The sequence below is a fragment of the Pipistrellus kuhlii genome, unplaced genomic scaffold, assembly GCF_014108245.1.
Source record: "Pipistrellus kuhlii isolate mPipKuh1 unplaced genomic scaffold, mPipKuh1.p scaffold_m20_p_9, whole genome shotgun sequence".
Taxonomy (NCBI): Eukaryota; Metazoa; Chordata; class Mammalia; order Chiroptera; family Vespertilionidae; genus Pipistrellus; species Pipistrellus kuhlii.
The window spans coordinates 8,785,326-8,807,221 of NW_023425595.1; the positions used below are offsets into that span (position 1 = coordinate 8,785,326).

Consider the following 21,896-nt stretch of genomic DNA (forward strand, 5'->3'; position numbering starts at 1 on the left):
ATCCCTCCTTCTCCAGAAAAGGAAGTGAGACACTGAGAACCCTACCTGACATAAACGAACTTAATAAACTGGGCATATGCTCTGACCAGAATCAAACCCTGACTCCCTGGTTCATAGGTCCACACTTAACCACTGAGCCACCTCAGCATGGCTAGCTTCTGACTTTTAAACAAATTTATGAAATACTCTTTGGGCTGTGTGGCATCTACATGAACTAGACAGCCTCGGGCCACCATTGCGCAATGTCTTTCTTAGCAGACAACTTCTTTGGCAGTCTTCCCGCATCTGTGGAGCGGCTGAGGACACAGAAACCCTGGGGCCAAGGATGGAGCATCTCTAAGAGCTAATGGTTTTGCTCCTGTGGTCTATCCCAGTTAAAGCACCCTTGTCTTCCCACCTCCCCAGGAGAGAAGCTTCAGGAAGGCTGTATTCATCATTATCCAGCAGCAGTGATTGTAATACTCATGCACAGGCCCTGAGAGTGTGTGAAAGGCTTACCCACCCTTCTCTACTGTGTCCTTGCCACACGAAAGCAGAACAGGAACTAGAAAGCTTCTGTTGTTGCTTTTGCTCAGGAGGATTATAAGAATAGTTAACAATAACAACAACAGTAACAATAATAACAGCCTTGGATAGGGAGTCCCTTGCCATGGAGGTTCAGCATGAACTTTGAATGAGGACTAAGCAATGCCATTGTCTTTGGCATTTTTGTTTGTTTGTTTTTCTACCCAGCTCTCTCTACGCCCCACACTGGGGATGGAGCCTGCAACCTGTTTTGTTAATCCTCACCCGAGGATATTTTTTTTATTGATTTTTAGAGAGCATAAGAAAGGGGGAGAGACAGAGAGAGAAAGAGCAGTGAGAGAGACACACATTCGTTGGTTGTCTCCCGCAGGTACATAGTACCCCTTGACCGGGAATTGAACCCTGGATCCTTCAGCCTGTGGGCCCAATGCTCTATTCACTGAACCAAACTGGCTAAGGTGTCCTTGGCATTTTTTAAAAAATTAGTTTGCTAACCTGACATCTTTTGGAGAAATATATTAATTGACCAACCACAAACTGAGCAATGTATATTTTTTTAAAGTCACATGGGATAGAAAGATTACATTCCTCCCCAGGTTTTGCTTTCACACCTTTGCTTTTATTAGAACAGTCGAGATTGGGACCTTGCCTCCCAGGGGAGGACTGAATGCAGTTTTCCTAAGTAATAGCACCCCCAGGGATCTGGGCATAGGCACTCAGCCCCACCCCTTCCCACCAGCCACTGGCCCACAGGCCTGTGGCCACACCTGGTCTGGAAATGAACATCCTGTACACTCTTAGTCCACTGTGGCAAAGATCAGAAAAGTACTCACTTGCCCATGTCTCAAGGTTTCCAGCGTCCAAACCGAGCCTCCTCTCTGGATGTTTGACAAATGCATTGGCCACTTACAGATCCTTTGTGAGGGATGAGACAGAGTTTGTTCAAGTCTCTGGCCTTTAACAAGTTTCATATTGGGTTGCCTGTCTTCCTTATCTTTTTGCTTGCTAAGGTTCTTTAAATATTCTGGATTTAAGATCTTTAAGAATTATGTGCTACAACTATCTTTTTCCATTCCATGATTTGCCTTTTCAAATAATGTTTTTGATAAATAGAAGTTCATAATTTTGATGTATTGTAGTTCAATATACCCATCTTTTCCTTTCCATATCTTAAGAATTTTTTTGTCCATTCCAAGAATGTCTTCCTATATTTATAATCTTCTCAACGCTTTGCTGGTTTGCCTTTCACGTCAATTCCATTTACCTGGAATTGGTTTGTATGTTCTGAAATAGAGGTCAAGTTTAAATTTTTACATTGGTATGTTTGATTGGTATACCATTATAGGAAATACCACCGGTATCCCACTCCTTTACACAGACATTTTTGTCGTGGATAAAATAGCACATATGTGAGGACCTGTTTCTGGATTCTCAATTCTGAGATTTTTGCCCATTTATCTTGCTCCATCCAATACCATGCTGCCCTTGTATCATCACCACCCCCATTTTACAAATGAGTAAACTGAGGCACAGAGGGGCTATGTAACCTGCTCGTGTACATAATTTGCTAGTTAAAGGCAGAGCCAGAAATGGAACTCAAGGAGTCTGGCTTTTAGATCCATGTTCTCAAGTTTCTCTGCCTTAAGTCTTGGAAATAGCAACTCTGTGAGTGTACTCCTACAGCTTAACACTAAAGGGAAAAGGGTGCAGCCTAGGACGGGGCCGCCGCTTCTTCCCAGTCCCACCACTAGAGGGCGCGGCTAACTTGAACTCGCTAGGGACACCCTCATCCCCACCCCTAGTTACCTTTGAACCAATCATCAAATATTTACCCAAAACGTAGTGCAAAGGGAATGCAAAAGTTGCCTAATCCAGTTTCCAAGCAGGACTGGAACAAAAAGACAAACAGAACTGATCTCTGTCGTTTTCAACATTTTCAGCAAGGAAAGAAACCTCCCACTACCCGGCTAAATTCTCTCATTCCTAAACCACTTTACACTAAGTCCTTTCTTAAAGCTCTTACTCTTCCCAACATAGACTAGATTCTTTGTTCTATCCTGAGTGGCAACAAGGAGCGACTGTTTGGCATCCTCATGTAACCGCTCTTCAGAGATGTGTGTAAATAGCGAGGTACATAGCTGTGGAGTCAAATCTCAATTCTCATTTCTCTCAAAGATTTAATAGCACACGATTACATTTCACCTCCTTAGCAATTTACACGTTCCTTTGTTCTCTCCAATTTTTTCATGTCTTTTTTTAAAGTGTAAAGTCCAAAAGTTAATGTTGCACTCCTGTATTCTATTCAGTCCCAGACTTAATTCTTGCTCCTTGAATGTTAACTCTACTAATATACCCAGGTAATAAGTAATCATTCAATAAAATAATTCATCTTTATCAACTTGATGAATTATATCCTTATTCAAGACAATGACTCAGCAAAATAGAACATGCTCAATATTTTGTTTATAGCTGCCTGGGCTGAGGGCTCAATCCCCAGTCTGGGGGGTGCGGGAAGCAGCCAATCAATGATTGTCTCTTATCATTAATGTTTCTAGCTCTCTTTCCCTCTCTTTTACTCTCTGAAGTCAATAAAAATAAAAATAAATTTTTAAATGCATGCAATACTGCACCTGTGCTTTGAATAAAGCTATAAAAAGGTATTTGTGGACAAAGTCTATGAGGCAATATAAAGATAAAAAATAATTTGTTTGTTTTGGAGGATTGATGGCGATTACTTCTGTTTATTTTTCATTATTAATATAATTTTGAGTGTTTCTTACAAATGAGTAAAATCTTTCATTCATTCGGCAATGACTAAAGCACACATTATGTGAAAGACCAGGGGTGAGATGTTGCAAGGAAGACAAAAACAAATTCTGCTGTTCAGAACAATAATAGCTGTCACCTTGATGCATCTATATCTTAGCTATTATTATCATCCCTATTGTATAGGTTAAGAAAGAGGGGAAGAGAGAAATTAACTATCTTACCAAAGTCACACAGAGTCAAAGTAGAACCAGAATTTAAACACAGCCATTCCAAATGTGCAAGACATTGGGCTTAACCACAATACAACACTGCCTCTCATGATAGCCTAATAAGATGGGGATAAATGGTATTTAGCAAATATTTATTGTACATGACAGGTACCAAACTAGGTGCTGGGAACATACTGATGAGCAAGATAATCACAGTCCCAGGCCTCATGGAGGTCACAGTCTATAGAGAAAGCATCATGGGAGTGCAGAAGAGAAAGAGATGAGTACCCATATTTGAAGCTATTGGGAATAACCATCTTCTTAAACTCTCTGTTCCATTCCTAGAAGACCATCAACCTTGTGGAAAGAAAGGGGATAGGAGAGGGGGAATAGAAAGCCTCAAAAGAAAAGTGACAAGAGGTGGCAGCTATTTGTTCAGCAAGCATTTGGAGAGGGAACTCAAAAATAAGGACAGAATCAGGACTAGGAAAACCTTTAGGTTCCTGCCAACCGGAAACTCTATTCCTGTTCAACCTTTACTCCATTAAGTGCCAAGCACTGAGCTAGACCCTGGAAATAAAACTGTAAATAAGGCATGGTTCCTGTCCTCTAGGAGTTTGTAGCCTAATGGACAGACATACAAGTAAGAGATTCTAGAACTATGTACTCAGACCGGTAATAAGAAGCAGAGAACGAGATGGGGGCACCATGCAGGCTGGGACTAGACAGCAAGAAGGGGACATTTATACTGAGCAATGACATAGGGCAAACTGGAATTAGAAAGGAGGTGGGGTGGGGAGTATGACCCAGGTTTGAGGGAACAGCTTGTGCAAAACCCTGGAAAGGAAAGGGAACCTGGGATCAAAATGCCACTCTGGTGTGTAGAGAGATGCCAATCAATGGCAGCGAATTTCTAAATTTCTTCATTACTCATTCCCAGGATCAGGATGGGTTCCAAGCATGGGCACAACAGCGCCAAAATGAAAACAGACTGTTCTCCACTTGATAACCCCAGAGTTCCAACATGGCCAGACCATTGTAGTCTCCCATCAGCACGTCATTGCAGTGTCCATATGCTTCTCTTGCCATTGTCAGTTCATCAGCAAGGCCAGTGCTGGCCTCCAAAGGAATAATAGGGCTCCATCTGGCCCCACCCCCGGGGTCATGAGTGGCCACAGTGTCCTTCACCTCTCTAAACCCTGCAGGAGATTCCAGTAGTGTTTGTGCACAATCGTACCATTGGGTCCCCTAAACATAGAACTAGAAGAAAATAAGTTCACCTGATGCCATAATTACTCTCTCAACCCACATCCTCCGCATTCCCAGGCTCCACTCCCTCACCCTCTACTGCCGCCCATCCAGGCACTCCCTCCCCTCCTCAGACTAGGCCACTTGTAAATGTCAAGTTGCTCAGCACAGGTGGAAGTATAGCTTTCTGGGTAAAAAGCAGAAGATTCGGAATCACAATGACCTGGCTGGAATCTTCTTATGGTATTCAGCAAGTCACTCAATCTACGGCAGCCTCAAAATTTTCTTATCTGTAAAATGAGAATAGCAACTCTTTTGCTGTGCTTTGTTGAATGAATGCAACTGGCCTGGGATTGAAAGATGAGACAGAGGGCCGGAGACCAGTACACAGGCTTTATTAGAGGGGAAGGACCCTGTCCGGCTGCCTTGCAAAGAAAGAGAGCACACCTGCAGGGGTGAGCACACCTTTTGAGGGGAGGAAAGGGAAGAAATGGGCCTTAGTGTACTCAGCACTCTCTGATTGGTGGCTTCATATAAGAGACAGGGATTTAGGAATGGGGGGCTTAGGGTATTTGGCAGGTGCTGATTGGTGGTTCAATGTACAATCCATTTAAGGTGCCTGGTTAGGAGTTCAGGAATGTCCGTGCTTCAGGTACAGGTTACGTCATACTCTGTCCATCAGTTGGGGGAAGGGATGAGAGTAGTAAATGAGACAGTATATGTAAGGAAATTACCACGTTGTTTGGCATAGAAAATGCGCTCATTACAGTAAATGGTGGCTGTGGTAGACTGTTGTAGATGATATAATTGCGGTAGATAATGATGACGACTTTGATTACGTGGTGATGCAGGCCGGAGGGCGGTCAGTTCTGCAGGTCATTTCCAGCAACCCAACCCTCCCCCCACCCCACTCCCCACCCCACCCTGCCCAAGTCCAGGCAGCTTCTTCCAGCGACAGGCCTTGAACAGGACGCAAACAAGAGATCCGCTGTCCCTGGAGACTCTGCCGGGTCTGTGCCCAGATCTCCGGCCGGGAGCTGCAGCCAGCGTCACCCTCCCCGCCCGCGCGCAGCCGGCCGGCCCGCAGACACATGGTGGGAACGTGAGGGGGCGGGGCCTGACTTGGTGTCGGCGGACCAATGGCCCGGCGGGAGGTTCTCAGCCAATGGCAGAGACTCTTCAGAGCTCGAGGGGCGGGGACACAGGGAGGAGCGGCGCCGTCATAGGTCAGTGGGCGGGGCGGGAACCGTGGCTCTGACAGGGGCCCAGCGGCCGTGGCCAGCGCAGTCCGGGCGGTGATGATGGCGGCGACAGCGGTGACGGCGGCGGCGGCCCCGGCGCCGGCGGCCGGCACGGAGGGCGCCTCCTCGGTGCATTGGTTCCGCAAGGGGCTTCGGCTCCACGACAACCCGGCGCTGCTGGCGGCCGTGCGCGGGGCGCGCTGCTTGCGCTGCGTGTACATCCTGGACCCTTGGTTCGCGGCCTCTTCCTCTGTCGGGATCAATAGATGGAGGTGAGGGGGCCCCGGGGTGGAGGTCGCGGGTTCGAGGGGACGCAGCCTAGGCTCTGGGGCTCCCCAAGAGGGAGAGGTCCTGCCCGCCAGTTCCTGCCACGGCAGCGGCCGGGAGACCCCAGGGAGGTGGGGCCGGGAGAGGGAGCCGGTTCCAGAGAAGAACCCGGGACCAAGGAAGCAGTTAGTCTTCGCACCAAATGGCCGGGAAGGGTGGCCCCGGGCTGGACCTCTGACAAAGGGCTTCCGCGCTGTATGTGATCCTCTTTGGGCCTCAAACGTTCCTGGGGGACAGAGGTCATGGCCCCCATGGTAACAGGTGAGACTCTGTAAGCCTTAGAGACACAGCTGACCTGCCCAAGGTCCTGTGTAGCCAGTGATGGGCACCAGCGCTCTCAGCGCCCAGGGAGGGGAGGAAAGGAGATAGGAAGTGTGGTGTGAGGGTTAGGTCCGGCCTCTGAATCTATGGCACAAAGATGATGGCATTCTTCAAGTCGAGAGCCCATTGCTGGGCTCCTGGCGGTCCTTTCTAAGCCTCTGGTTTGTTTGAATGTGTCCTTTCACCCAGCCTGGCTTCCCTCCCGCAAGGCTGCCCTGCCTCTGAAGGTGTCTAGAGACTCTGGCTTAGCATTAAATAGGGCCAGTGCCGGTCTCCCCTTTATTATAAACAACTCAGTGAGAGGCACAGTGTGTCCTGAGCTTGAGAGCAGTAGGAGGTTGCTAGAAGAAAGAAAAAGAAGGGGGGGGGGGGGGGGGGAGGAAACAGTCCTGGCTGGTCGCTCAGTAGTTAGAGCCTCGGCCCTCGGACCAAAGGGTCTCGGGTTCAATTCCTGGTCAAAGGCACAAATGAACTTTGGTTGCAGATTCCCCTGCCTAGGCAGGGGTGCATACAGAGGGGGGCAAGCAATCGATGTATGTGTCTCTCTCTTATCAATGTTTCTCTCTCTCTCTCTCTCTCTCTCTCTCTCTCTCTCTCTCTCTCTCTCTCCTTCTCCTTTCTACCCCTCTCCTCTTTCCTCCCCATTTCCCCCCTCCTTCCGTCTGCTCTCTCTAGAAATCAATGGAAAAAATATCCTTGGGTGAGGATTAAAAATAAAAAAAGTATCCAAACAAAGTATCACTTCCTCCTGCCTCTCCTCATTAGATTGGTTCTAAAGGACAGTTAAACCACTATGGATTAGATTTTTAATAACTGATGCGCTAAGAATAGGAAGCAGCAAAGCAGTGATATCAAAGGCCCTCTTTGATGACTCCGGGGAGGTGGAGTCCACAGAATCCTGGGAAAGGAGTGACTGAGATAGATGTGTTTTCTCTGTAACCAGTGTTGAAAACCAAGCAGTTTTGAGACATCGTGTGCCATTGTCTCTTTAAAATGTCTCTCAGCAGGCATTTGGTTTGTTTGCCTTGTTCTGGGGGATGTTTGCTTGTGGCCTTGTTGCCCTGATAGGCAGGGTTATTCCCGGGATACAGTGACTCTCAGCTCACCATTCTTGCCCCTCCAGGATATGTGCCCTTCCAAGAGAGTAAGCGCTCCTCGCGGTGGGTCTATGAGATGCCCCCTCCTGCCCCACTTAGGTAGAGGGAATGACTAAAATTAGTCCCGTGGAGAGCCTGCCCACACCATTTTCACCCTGCTCTATTGCTCTGCCTCTGCTCCGGTTTCCGTAGATAGGAGCTTGGGTTTGACAAACATCCTCAAACGGCCGTCCCTACCATGGACATTAAACCAAGCCTTAGACTTTGCCTGTCTTCTTGTGGCAGCGTGCCAACTGGAGCAGAGTCAGTAGAATAAGACTATCTGCTTGCTTCATTGTCACAAAGGAGTTTCTCGTTTTATTGGGTCGTAGGGGTTATCGCATAGGACTGCCTACTCCTTTGTGGTAGTGGAGGTTAGAAATCAACAACAACCTCTAGCTGTGTGGCTAAAGTATTGGCCTTCGGACTAAAGGGTCCTGGGTTTGATTCTGGTCAAGGGCACATGACCAGGTGTTGGGCTTGATCCCCAGTGGGGGGGGGGGGGGTGCCGGAGGCAGCCAGTTAACTGATCAATGATTGGCTCTCATCATTGGTGTTTCTATCTCTCTCTCCCTTCTCTGAAATATATATATATATATATATATATATATATATATATAGATATATATATATATATATATATATATATATTTTTTTTAATTCAACAACAAAAATGTTGATTAAATTCAGATTTGCTAGGAATAAGGTATTTATGGATTTTTGTGTGTGACCCTTTGTGGTTGTGCTTTCCAGCCACTGAAAAGAGAAAAGGATATAGATAGCAGTTGATGCCTGAGTCCAGTCAGAGATGTGCAGCAATGCAGATATTAATTGAGCAATTAATGAGTATGAGATACTGCTCTAAATGCTACTAGGGACACAGCAGGGAACAAGCATGTGGTGTCCAGAGCTCTGGAGCCAACATTTTAATGGACGAAGACAAGTAAACAACTGTAATTTAGTAGAACTAAATGTCATGAAATAAATAAAAACAGGATGAACTAGAGCAGTCTTGCTGCACATGGGAATCACTGGGGGATCCTTAAAAGATGCCTGGGCTCCTTCTCCCCCCAATTCCGACCTAATTGTTCTAGATTATGGCCTGGGCACTAGGGTTTTTAAGGCTCTCATGTGCAGCAAAGCCTGAGAAGCACCGCATTAGAGAACCACAAATTGAGCCCTGCAACTTAGTACATGTCGCAGTGCATTGGCAGGAAGTCTTTAGTTTTGGCATTCAGAAGAAACAGGTGAAATAATTCAAAGCAAGTCGAATATGATAACTGCTCCTGGGCCTGGAAACACACCTGCTACCCCCACCTAACCACACTCTCTGCTCCCATAATCAGATGGAGGGCAGAGCTGCAGGCTGCTTTATGCACAGGGTTGGGGGTTGGGAGAGTGTGGGAGCCCGCAGTACCTCTGCATAGCTGCAGTGTGTGAATCTTCCGGTGGCTATTTCTGGATCTGGGAGTGTCTGGGAGAATTGTGCTGCAGCATGCCGACCTAGCTCTGCAAACACTCAGCTGCTGCCTCTGAGAAGCCTGCTTAAAAAGGGTGGGTCCTGGGCCATCTGCAAGAGGGTGGGGGTGGGGGGGCGGGGAGGGCCCACAATCTCTATTGTCCTCCTGCACCTCCTACACTGCCTCCTTCACAGCATTTTGGGCAGATGAATCAGATTAAAATAACCATGAGTGGCACTTCCTAAGAGTAAAAGAAAGATAGAGACAGGCGACCAAGAAATATGTGTATTTATTAGTATAGGAAAAGACCAGCATACTCCTTGTCTTGGTGGTAGTGGGAAGCTTTTGAGCTAATTGTAGCTGTGTCTCGGGACTTTCTTTGGTTGAGCACTAGTTGGCTAAATCCTTTATAGTCTTTTTATTGCTTAATTCTCACCTGAGGGTATGTTTATTGATTTTATTTTATATTTACTTTTTATTTTTTTAAATATATTTTATTGATTTTTAACAGAAAGGAAGAGAGAGGGATAGAGAGTTAGAAACATCCATGAGAGAGAATCATCGATCAGCTGACTCCTGCTCACCCCCAACTGGGGATGTGCCCGCAACCAAGGTACATGCCCTTTACCGGAATCGAACCTGGGAACTTTCAGTCCGCAGGCTGACCCTCTATCCACTGAGCCAAACTGGTTTCGGCATGTTTATTGATTTGAGAGAGAGAGACAGAGAGAGGGAGAGAGAGAGAGGAAAGAAATATCTATTAATTGCCTCCTGTTCATGCCCTGGCCCGGGGATTGAACCCAAAACCTTTTGGTGTCCAAGATGATGCTCCAACCAACTGAGCCACTGAGCCATGGCAGCCCTTTGCCATGCATTTGTAAAGAGGTACTGCAGTGAGGACAAAAGAAAGGGAAAAAAAGATGGGCTGTGAGCAGCTTCTAGATTTAAAAATAGATGCTCAAAATAGGCCCTTGTAAGCTATTATACCTTTCTCTCCCTAATGCAACTTAGGTAGGTGCTGGCAACAATTCATCTCACTTTTTACTTAAGTCATTTTCTCCCTGGCTCTGTGCTGCACCTACATTCGGGAGCTTTTGGGACAGAGGGAGTGGGTAGAAATAGAGTGTCGGCCCACATGGCTCAGAATTAATAAATGAAGTAAAATGCAAATTCCCAAGAATGCCCAGTGAGAACAATGTGTCTCTCTTTCCAGCACTGCTGGGCTGTCAGCAACTGAATCCCTGGAATTCAATCAGCAAGAAGGGGATTAAGAACCATAGTCTGTTGCTGGGAAAATTTGTTTTTCTCTGAGCCGTTTGCACTGGTACTGAGCATGTCACTTTAAGATTCTGCTGCTGAGGAAATGTTTTCATTTGTCCAAAAGAGATGAAAAGATTCATCTTCATCTTTCTCTTGCAATTAGGAAAGAATGAGTATATTTTTACCTGAGTGATACTTAGAGATCAATCTGTGATATGGGTTGTGAGTTTGTGTTATCCTTTCTATGGGATTAATAAGCTCTCTTACTGCCAAAAAGGGTTTGGCTCAGCAGATAGAACATCAGTCTGCGGACTGAAGGGTCCCAGGTTCGATTCCAGTCAAGGGCATGTACCTTGGTTACTGGAACATCCCCAGTGGGGGGAGGGGGGGTGCAGGAGGCAGCTGATCAATGTTTCTCTCTCATCGATGTTCCTAGCGTTCTATCCCTCTCCCTTCCTCTCTGTAAAAAAGTCAATAAGATATAAAAAATATAAGCTCTCTTACTTAGGAGAAATTAATGTCTATTAATATTCTCTGTATCTAGATTGAGTGAGCTTATTATATCATCGTAGTTGCATAAACTTGGCTTGAAGCAGAGAAACTTGATTCAGGGTGACCTGGACCCAAAAACGAATTCACTATCATTCTCTCTCCTCCTATTAACAAATAAAATATTCCTCAACACAGAATCTTGCCAGGAGTCAATTCCAGCATGTCATAATTACAATAGTTTTATCAAAAGGTTGATGAAGCTTAGGAGCTCAACAAGGGCTAAATCACATATGTAATTACATGTTGGAACAGCTAAAAAGCATCTCCCCCAAACCTGAATAGGATGTTTGTTAACTGCCAGACAGCTCAGATATCTTCATCTACATGTTATTGCCTCCTGTTGACCAAACACCTGAACAGTTGTAGGCTAGTCTCAATCTGGCAATGCTTCTATAAACCCTTCCCTTTGAAACTCTACCCTTTGAAGTGTATTATCTCCACCTTGCCTTAGGACAAATTGTGTTAATAAAAAGCACGGGGTCCTGAGACAAAGAATCTTTAGCTCCTTTAGCTGAAGCTCCTCTGACCCCCAATGCCTTTCAAAACTATCTTTTGTCTCTGGACTCCTGCTTGATCTACGCACAGCCTTTCTCGTTTGCTGAACCCCTTCTTAACCTGTTACCCGGGGAGTTCCCTTTTTAATTATGCAACCTGTAACGGGCGCTTACTTTTTCACTAGGACGTGTCAGTACGTCACACCCGGAGGATGTAATTTCATATTATTATTTTTTTAATTTATACTTAATTAAAATAAATGAAATATATATTTTTTCATTTATTTATATATAAAGCACAAAGGAAAATACAAAATTATAAACAAATAGAAAAGAATACCAACAAAAAAATGGAAACATCGAATTAAAAAATTACAAATTTTACAATTATAAAGATTACAAAAAATATATACCGTCCCTTTCAGGGTGCAACATTTATTTCAAGGATGTATTCATATGTCCTACTCGTTCTCGATATTGTTTACCTTTGACGTATTTATAGGTCCCGCTCGGTTAACAGGTTAATGTTGTGACAAGAACCCCGGTGTTAATAGTGCCCAATGTGGGGCTTAAACCTGGCAACACCAACAAAATCTGCCATCTCTAGGAAGGCCTTCCTTAAATATCTGCTTGTCTCATTCTCAGCCCAAAGATCTGACTGTCTTATCTAAAGGGCTTGCCCCATGGAGTCATGAATTACTGGGTCCTCTCTATATTTTTGGAAATGCCAATTTTGTTTTCTTCAGTGCTGTCTTCCTCTGGCTCCAGAGCATTTAGGTAATGTAATTCAGTTGCACATGTCTGATCCAAAGGGTGAGCTTTAACTGCTCGCACAGGTCCATGTGCCCTGAATTTTGGCCATGTGAGCTCAGCTTGGAGCTGCCAAGGGTGAGCTACCAGCCCAAGCACTGCCATCTCCAAAGCCCAGACCAGTTTTCTTTAAAGCAACCCCCTCACTGAAATAAAGAGAAACTGGCCAGGTGGAGAGAAGGCTCTGAGGGAGCACAGAAGGCCCAAGCTTCTTTGCGCACACCTGCCCCCATGAGCATTTGTCCAGTAGCAGCACTGCTCCGGGTTCTTTTGCAAAGCTGTCACCTGGCAAGCCTCAAAGGGGGTGCTGTAGCTGCCTGAAGGCTGGGGCTCCTTGAGGCTTGTTTCCTCCTATAGGGGCCATCCTGAGGCCTCCCTTCCTGGAGGAACCCTGCAGGGCTTGGAGAAAGAGGGACTTGAAAGTAATAATATTTCTAGAATGCCAAAGCGGAGGCAGAAACCAGGATCCAAAGAAATAATATTTCTAGAATGCCAAAGTGGAGGCAGAAACCAGGATCCAAAGAGAGAAAGTTTAGTAGGGACAAATGAGAAGAGAAGAAAGGCACCTTATAAACAGAGCGAGGAGTCAGGTTCTGTTTTCTAGAACAGTGCTTCTGAAACTCTCGTGTGCAAAGGATTTATCAGAGATCTTGCTAAAATGCAGATTCTGATCCTGGAGGTCTGGGATGGAGCTTTTGACAGTCTGCATTTCATCAAGTTTCTGGATGGGTCACGATGTCGATCCTCAGAGGAACAAAGGTCTTTGGCAGCATACCTGGGCAGTCAGTGCTCAGGCAGTGAGTCCTGGCAAGAGACAGCGGAGCCTGGTGGTTAAGAAGGTAGATGCTAACCCATTTATTTAGGTCTGAGTTGGGCAAATTACTTACTCTCTTTGTTGCCTGTTTTCTCATCTGTAAAATGAGGTTATGTATGTAACACAAGTAGAATAGTGCTTCATTTATTGAAAATGCTCCTTAAATGTTCATTGTTGCTATTATCATCGTTATTAGCAGAGTTGGGCCTTCTGCTCCTTGCCTCAGCTATAGATATCTCTTGTCAAAGATGAAAAGGACTCTCATGAGGTTATCTGTACTTGAGAGATATTGCCAGGAATCTCTTCTTTATTACGTGAAGTCTAGAAATAAAGTTCTATAGAAGGTGCTAGAAGATGGCTTTCAAAAGTGCATATCAGCCTTTTTTACATCTTCCAGTGAAAGTCCTAGGTGACCTGATGGACTGTGAAGGGAGAGGCCCCCAAAGTGCATGGCAAGGAAATCCCTGGGAGCCCCAGACAGAGGACAGTCTGTCCTGGGGTTGTGTAATGTGTAATTTGTCACCAGTTATCTCTAGGCATTCTGTGTGGCAGGGCCCAGGTTTCAGGTGGCATGAGGCTGTGTACGTGGTTTTCTTATTTTCCTCCCGAGAGGAGTGGTGAGGTTTGGGAGGAGGCCAGCGCAAGTGCGTCACTCGTCTCTCAGCTTTCCTTTCTGAGGGTGTCAGCTTTTCAAAAACAGAAATTCACAGAGGCAGGGCCTTGGCTTTTCATACACACCGTTCAGCCAATCTCCCATCGCAACCCCGTGGGGATCCATCTCCCATCACAAGCCCACGGAGCGTCTCTGCACGCTGTCTGTCTAGGATGATGCTTTGGACTCAGCTCCTGCTGGAATGTGGGTCTGTGGCATTCACCCTGTGGGAGTGCTGCTTGGTGACATCAGAGGCAGCAGCGGGGGCGGGTCCTAGTTGGCAGCCTAGGAACAGTTGCTGTGTATCTGGAGTTCCTTGCCCCAACCATGTGTCTATAGTTGGGGTCTGTGATGTGCTGGCACAGACACACAGGGCTTTGCTGTGCTCAAAATAAAATCTGGTGATTCCCATTGTTGTCAGAATTGGGTGGCAGATGCTTAGGGGTAGATAGCAGGAGTTTGACGGGTCAGGGCTTAGTTCCTGAGGAAGATCAGAATGTCAGTGCATTGCCTGTAGCCAGGTTTGTGTTTGTCAGAGAGAGGGACTCCAAACTCACGAGGGCCTGCAGACTCTCAGCTCCTGGAGCGGTATTTGTGTCACTAAGAAGCCTTAGAAATGGAGGACAGAGAAGAAAACTGTTTGACCGACAGTCTCCAATCACAGCTTTGTCACTTAGTAATTGTGATCTTAAGCAAATTAATTACCCTCTCTGTGTCTCATTTTCCTCATCTATAAAGAGGATAATATTTCCCTTCAAAATATGTTGAGGGAATTAAAAAAGAAAACACTTAAAGTACAAGTCAGTTATATAATAACATTGATAACATTGGTTACCTTTGGGGAGAGAAATTAAATTCCTAGGTACTCAGGGGGAGGAACTTTTTACTTTGCACCCTTTTGTGCCTTGAACTTTGAACTATATGTATTGCTATCTGTTTAAAATGTTAATTTCATTTTATTTAAAAGTAAAAAACATATTATAAGATATATTGATGGAATTTTTCAGAAAGTTGATTCTGTGGTCATATAAAAAAATTTTACCCCTGGCTGGTTTGGTCTGTGGACAAAAGGGTCCCGGGTTAGATTCCATTCCAGTCAAAGGCATGTACCTTAGTTGCAGGCTCCTCCCCGGCTCAGACCCTGGTCAGGGCACATGCAGAAGGCAACCAAACATCTCTCTCATTGATGTTTCTCTCTGTCTTTCCCTCTCTCCAGCTCTCTCTAAAAAATAAAAAAATATGAAAAAATATCCTCAAGTGAAAATTAATAATAAATAAATAAATAAATAAATAATAAAAAATTTAAACCACTGAAAGCATTTAACAAATGCTAATTTTCTTTCCTTTCCCCTTGATGATCCAGACAGAGCTCAGGTTAGGTGACTTGAGTATCTGGACTTTCTTACCCCAACCCAATCTCCATCCCCAAAAGCATGCGAGGATATCCTGTAAAGGGGTACCTTCTAAGGCCTTTTCCCTCTGGATGAGAACCTGGTGGCCAGAACCCTGGAAAGTGAACCACCTGCCAAACAAAACCCTGGGAAGCGGGGACCCCGCCCAGGCTGTGGGGCTGTGGCAGTAGACATGCACGCAGCCCAAAGCATGGCCGCAGAAGGCAGGACATCTGTGCGACCCGTAGGTAGGATTTTCAGAGCTAATGCAGAGTCTGCTAATAGCACCTCAGCGTTCCCTACTGCACGATTGCACTTGTTTTTTGTTTTTTTGTTTTTGGGGTTTTTTTAAATATATTTTATTGATTTTTCACAGAGATGAAGAGAGAGGGATAGAAAGTTAGAAGCATTGATGAGAGAGAATCATTGATCGGCTGCCTCTTGCACACCCCCTACTGGGGATGTGCCCGCAACCAAGGTACATGCCCTTGCCCGGAATCGAACCCGGGACCCGTCAGTCCGCAGGCCGACGCTCTATCCACTGAGCCAAACCGGTCCCGGCTGCACTTGTTTTTCTGATGACTTTCTCCTCTGTTCTCCTTTATTCTCGTAACCCTGTGATGAGTGGATATGTACACACAGGGCCTGAGGGAAGAGGTGACGTGCTTCTGATCACAGAGAAACAAGAGTAGAAGGGCAGCTTTAATCCAGGTTTTCTTTATGCCGGGCACTGTACTAAATGTTTTTCATGCATTATTTGATTTTCTTTTCTTAACAATTCTATAGTTGATGTTAAAGAGGCACTAAGGTTAGAAAAAGAGCTAAAGAGGTTCAGTAACTGCCTAAAGTCAGTGGCTAGTAGGGGGCAAAACCGGGATTTCAGTTGACCTCCTACAATATCACTGTTGACCTAAACCCTAGGTCTCTCGGTCCTGGTTCTAATGATGCTACTTGTTTGGCATAAACAATGGGCCAGCTTCTTCTGCTTGGTTAGGAAAGAGAGCCGCTCTGTATGATGTCACCACTAACAAGGCCTCTGTGGGCTCTGCAGGTTCTTACTTCAGTCTCTGGAAGATCTGGACACAAGTTTAAGGAAACTGAACTCCCGCCTGTTTGTAGTCCGGGGCCAGCCAGCGGACGTGTTCCCAAGGCTATTCAAGGTAAGTGCGCAGAGTCTGAGAGAAGACAGTGAGAGTCTGCTCCCTAGGGTTTCCCCCAAACTAAAAGAGATGATATTGTGACCGAGGAAATGGAAACAGTCAGGGCTGGTCTGACCGCTGGTGGAGGAGTTGGAACAAAGGCAGCCGGTCAGCTTGCCGACAGAATGAAGCTGTGTTAAGGAAAAAATTCGGTGTAACCAGTGTCTTGTTGGAAAGTTCCCAGCTCAGTCCAGACATGGGATGTGGCAAGTTATTCCACCCCGGATGCTTCCATGGATGTTTCCTTGGCTCAAGCCTGCAAGATTTATTAGAGCTCTTCCCACGCCAGGAGTTTGAGGGTGAGGTTTCCTGTTCAGCAAGGGGCGCGTTTCCTGTCTTTCTTTGCTCTGCTAGTTGGGAAAAGAGGCAGCCTTTCTGAGGGAGCTTCCCTGCTTCCCCCGGCGTAAGTGGCTGATCACATCCTCAAGTGGGTACCACACAGGCCTGTTTGCTATATCAGGTAGCCAGCCCACTTCTCCTTCTCCCCCAGTCCCTTTACAAAGCTCATTTCAAAGTCCAAACAGAGGCAAAAGTACTCATGGACAGAGGGCTCTAGGGTAGTCTCCCCTCATCCTCAGCACCCGCATTGTTTTTAGGCCCCTCTCCACCCGACTTCCTTCCTCCTCTTTCTGGGGGGACAAGACGGGAGGAAAGGTTTCACGTCCAGGCAAGCAGCTCGGTAAACACTTAATCATTCACGTCACCTCCCCATAAACTCACATATACAGAGCACGCCGTGTTGATAATAGCCACCTTCCATTCAGGGCTGAGTGTGACTCAGGCACTATTTTACGTAAGTGCTTTACATACGTTAATTCATTTATTTTTACAGCAACCCTAAGAGGGAAGTGCTGCCCTCCCTCCTGTACAGATGAGGAAACTGTAACTTCATGGTCAGGAAGCTGGGAAATGGTGATCTAGGATTTGAGCCCAGGCTCCCTGACTCAAAGTTGTGTTCTTAACGTCCACACCATTAAGCATTTGCCACTCATCTCTCTCTGCATTGTTCTCCTCTCTCCCAGCACCGCTAAGGCCAACCTAGCACAGCCCAGAAACACAGATCAGTCATTCAAAGAATATCGATTGATCTTCTACTATGTACTGCGCCCCATACTAGGCACTAGGGTAATGATGAGTGAGACAGCATGGTTTCTGCTCTGAGAATTCACACTCTAATGGGGTAAACAGATAGGTAATGGGCAACCTCACTCCCAAGCGCTGTGATGGAAAAGGGCAAGGTGCAGGAGAATCATATTGAAGGAGAAAGTCAAGGAAGGCTTCTTGGAGAAGGTTCATCTAATAGCACTTCACTGTTATCTACAAGGTAATGAGTTTTTAACAATGTAATCTGTATGAACTGCTAAGCCTGGTACTTGGCTCACAGTAGGGTTTCATAAATGTTCAGTGCTGTTATCCTTGGACAAGGATAACCACCCTGCTCAGGACCCACAACCCAGGCAGGACTGGGTCAGGACCAGGCCAGCCTGTACATGGCAGGACATTTGCCCCAAAGGGTTGACAGTTTTAGTACACCATGACCAGAGACTTTGGTTAGACTATGGTTTTCTTTTTGCTAAGTTGCATGCTCTGTGGGTTATCTGTACAACCATTCACATGGCAAGCTTTCTTTCAACATTGCTAGAAAATCTAGAAATTTCTATCAGAAAAAAAAGTTCATACTTAGAAAAGAATTCCCTTCTTTTTTTTTTCTTTTTTTTTTTTTAACATGTGGCCTGACTGGTTTGATTTCTGTGACCTCTGGACTAAGGCTTGTTCCTCCTCCCCGACTCTGAGAGCTGGGGTTTATTAGCTCTGTTTGCTGCTGGCCTCGGGAGTGTTGCTGTGGAAACCATTAGAACACTACACATAGTACAAGTCTGCCAAGAAAACTAGGCCAGGAGTTTGCAGGGCTGGGAGGAGCTCTGGGAAAGGCCTGCCGAGCAGGAGGGAGGAGGCAATCCCATCCTCCGCTGTCTCCACCAGTGAGTCAGTGCCTCTTGCTGGGACAGGGCTCCCCTGAGAGCAATGTATTTCTAGCTTCCTGCTGCATTCTCCTACCGCAAGGATACAGCAAGTGCACAGGGCTACCCACCTCTCCTGATTCCACAGAGACCACTAGCCTCCGGCTCCAGAGCTGCTGTGCCATTGGCCTCACCTCAAAGGCCTGTCCTCAAACCTTGTGAACCTCGCGTGGTTTACTTTCCAGTTCAAATCACTGTCCCTAGGGTGTTCTGCAGCCCATTCTGACAGGTCTCCAGACTTGCTCTGAGCTCCCAGCACCCAGCTTCCCTGTCCTCCCCACACAGTGTTTCGTGTAACAGATTCTCTCCCCACAGGAATGGGGGGTGACCCGCTTGACCTTTGAATATGACTCTGAACCTTTTGGGAAAGAGCGGGACGCCGCCATCATGAAGATGGCCAAGGAGGCTGGTGTGGAGGTGGTGACTGAGAACTCTCATACTCTCTACGACCTGGACAGGTAAGAGATAGGTCCCAGGGTTAGTTGGTGATTTGTGCCCTTGCTGAGCAGAACTCAGGGCAGTTTAGCAATAGAGCCACCTAACACATGACGTGTGGAGTTTTGTAGAAGCTGGAGGAAAATGGACCAGAGTTGCCTTTTAGAACAGGTCACGAAGAGCTTTACCTGATTTGTGTGCAGAGGCTCTTTAGCTCCAAGAGATGGAGCGGTGAGGATCCCCACTGAAGGTCTTCACTGACCTGCTCCTAATGTGCTCCAGTCCCATCCACCCCTCATACTCCCAGCTCCAGTCCTGCTCCTCAAAGGCTGCCCTCTGACCTCAGTGGACACAAATGTTCCCGCTCCCATAGGATCTCTGTTCTTAGAGGTCCAGTTTCTGTACCCGGTGCCAGTTCCCTGGGCTCCCCGAACTATCTGGTTTTCCAGGTCAGACATTTAGCGATCCCTGCAGAGAGCTGATAACTAGAGTGGCCTCCTTCCCTGGGGACAGGCCTCTGTGCTTTCAGAGATTCTAGGAGGAAACCCTTTCCTCCCCTTCCCTGCAGAGCTGTCACCCTCCTGCTGCTGCTATTGCTGCCAAGCCAGCGCTGCTTCTCCCCACCACCCTCTCCCCAACCCAGTGGGTAGCTGCCAGGAGGAGGTCACACAGCTCTGCGCGTGAGCTGAGCTCTCTGGAGGAGGAGCTGGGTGTGGAACTCTGCCTCCTGCCACGTGCGGAGGAGTGGGGAGGTACTGCAGGGCCTGCAGCCAGCCTCAGATGAGAGGGAGAGCCCGACTGAGAAATGAACTCACCCAGCCAGTTGGTTTGCATAAGCTGCTTCTTGGCCAACAACAGCCCCGGGAATCTGGCTCTAACCCATCCCAATTCATCTTTATATAATATAAACAGCCTCAATTCTCCACTCTCCTATATCTTTTCTTATTACCTGAGTACAGCTATGTTTCTCTTTTTTGTGAAAAAAATGCTGCAAGCTGAAACGGGTTCGACTCAGTGGACAGGGCATCGGCCTGTGGACTGAAAGGTCCCAGGTTCGATTCCGGACAAGGGCATGTATATTGGTTGCGGGCACATCCCCGGTGGGGGGTGTGCAGGAGGCAGCTGGTCAATGTTTCTCTCTTGTCAACGTTTCTAGCTCTCTATCCTCTCCCTTCCTCTCTGTAAAAAATCAATAAAATATATTTTTAAAAAAGAAAAGGAAAAGAAAAAATACTGCAAAATACCCTTTAAGTATTAGTTGTTGCTGTTAATAACCTCAGCCCCAGTCTCTGGTTTAGGGGGAGAAGCTGTTCTGCACCTCTTTGTTCTAGAAAATACGGGTCAACAAGGAAATGATTGTCCCACCAAGGAACACATTTACAGCCCTTATCAAAGAACTTCCCCAGGTTTACTCTGCCAGGATATACAGGAAGGTCCACAGGGATTCCTATGGCTTGGGCAACCAGACCGAGTATCAAGATGGCTAATGGGGATGTTTCTGAGATTAGAGAGATCTGGTCAGTCTGTCTTTAGGCGGCTCCACGCCGACTCGGGAACCTGGATTGAGTCCCAGCTTTGGCCCTGCCTTGCTCCCTTACCTGAGGCACCTATTCCGGCTCTTTGGGCTTCATTTCCCTCTTGGTAAAATGGAGACATAGCTGCCCTTGCCTCTCCTTTCTCCTTAGGGGTAGGACCTATGAGCAGATAAGGAAAGGTACCCTCCAAGCTTTTGAAGTCTGTGCTCTTCTTCTTCTTTTTTAAAAAAGAAAAAGGAAAAGAAAAAGAAAAAGAAAAAGATGGGAAGGGAGAGGGAGAGAGAGCTAGAAACATCAATGATAAGAGAGAATCACTGATCTACTGCCTCCTGCACACCCCCTAATGGGGATTGAGCCCGAAACCCAGGCATGTGTCCTTGATTAGAATCGAACCCAGGACCTTTCAGTCTTACAAGCTCTATCCACTGGGCCAAACCAGCTGGGGCTAGGCTCTTCTTATCTGGGTGGGTAGGGACCTGAAATGAAAGGCCTGTGAGTGATGTTAAGTGTACTTTGGGATTCCCAGGATCATTGAGCTAAATGGACAGAAGCCACCACTTACCTACAAGCGCTTCCAGGCCATCATCAGCCGCATGGAGCTGCCCAAGAAACCTGTGGCCTCCGTGACCAGACATCAGTTGGAGAGCTGCCCGGCCGAGATCCAGGAGAACCATGACGAAACCTACGGCGTGCCCTCCCTGGAGGAGCTGGGTACGTGCTCCTGCCTCTTAGGCCAGAGCCTCCTTCTTTGTGAAATACCTATTGTTTTTCCTAGTCTTAGTAAAAGAAATGCATGTTATTATAGACAATTTAGAAAATACATAAAAATGAAAATGGGGATAACAATCACTATTTCTGATCACTCAGAGGTAACCACTGTTAATTTTGGAATATGTCCTTCTGGTCTTTTTTCTGTTCATACACATAAGTAATCACACACACACATACACACACTCATAAATAATCTTATGTTTCTAATTGATTCTTCTGTTTTTTGTACCTTTCCCTCTCAAATGATGTAGGCACAGTCTGGTGCTGGCATCGGTGGGCTTTCAATACCAAAAGAGCTAAGATTGCTTCTGTTTAAGGGGAGGGTCTCTCACTGACTACAACACCCTTTTTCCTTTATCCCTATCTCTCCAAACCCTCCGCGCCCCCCCCCCTTTTTTTTTGTATCTGAACAAAGTTAGCTTTCTCACCTGAATACTGCAGTTGTCAGCGAACCTGAAAGGGCGAGTAGTCCAGGATTGCTCTCATCTGCCTGGAAGGAAGGGTAGCTGGGGTGGTAAGGCAAGGGAGAGGAGAGGGAAAAGTCACAGTGGGAGGAGAACCAGGATGACTTAGAAAGCACTGGAACGTTAAGAATGACCTCAGCCCCAGTAGCAGCAAGAACCCCACGGTTCAGTTCTTGCAAAGCTCAAAGAGCAGACCAAGGTGCCTGCTGAGCCAACACTGGAAAGGCTGACCTCCAGGTTTCTGACCCGCTCCTCCCCTGTA

General features: G+C 46.5%; 1 protein-coding gene across 3 annotated transcripts in view; it reads left to right on the plus strand.

Moving 5' to 3' along the window:
* Window positions 1-5,975: 5,975 nt before the first annotated feature.
* The window catches only part of CRY2 (cryptochrome circadian regulator 2), a 30,377-nt gene continuing 14,456 nt past the window's right edge, over window positions 5,976-21,896 (plus strand). The window contains exons 1-4 of one of the 3 annotated variants that reach the window (XM_036426437.2): window positions 5,976-6,264; window positions 16,261-16,369; window positions 18,745-18,887; window positions 20,926-21,110. In XM_036426437.2, the coding sequence (XP_036282330.1) occupies window positions 6,050-6,264; window positions 16,261-16,369; window positions 18,745-18,887; window positions 20,926-21,110 (652 nt within the window). In that variant the 5' untranslated portion in view covers window positions 5,976-6,049. The remainder of the gene's footprint in view (window positions 6,265-16,260; window positions 16,370-18,744; window positions 18,888-20,925; window positions 21,111-21,896) is intronic. The other 2 variants (XM_036426441.2, XM_036426439.2) reach the window with 2 other exon arrangements.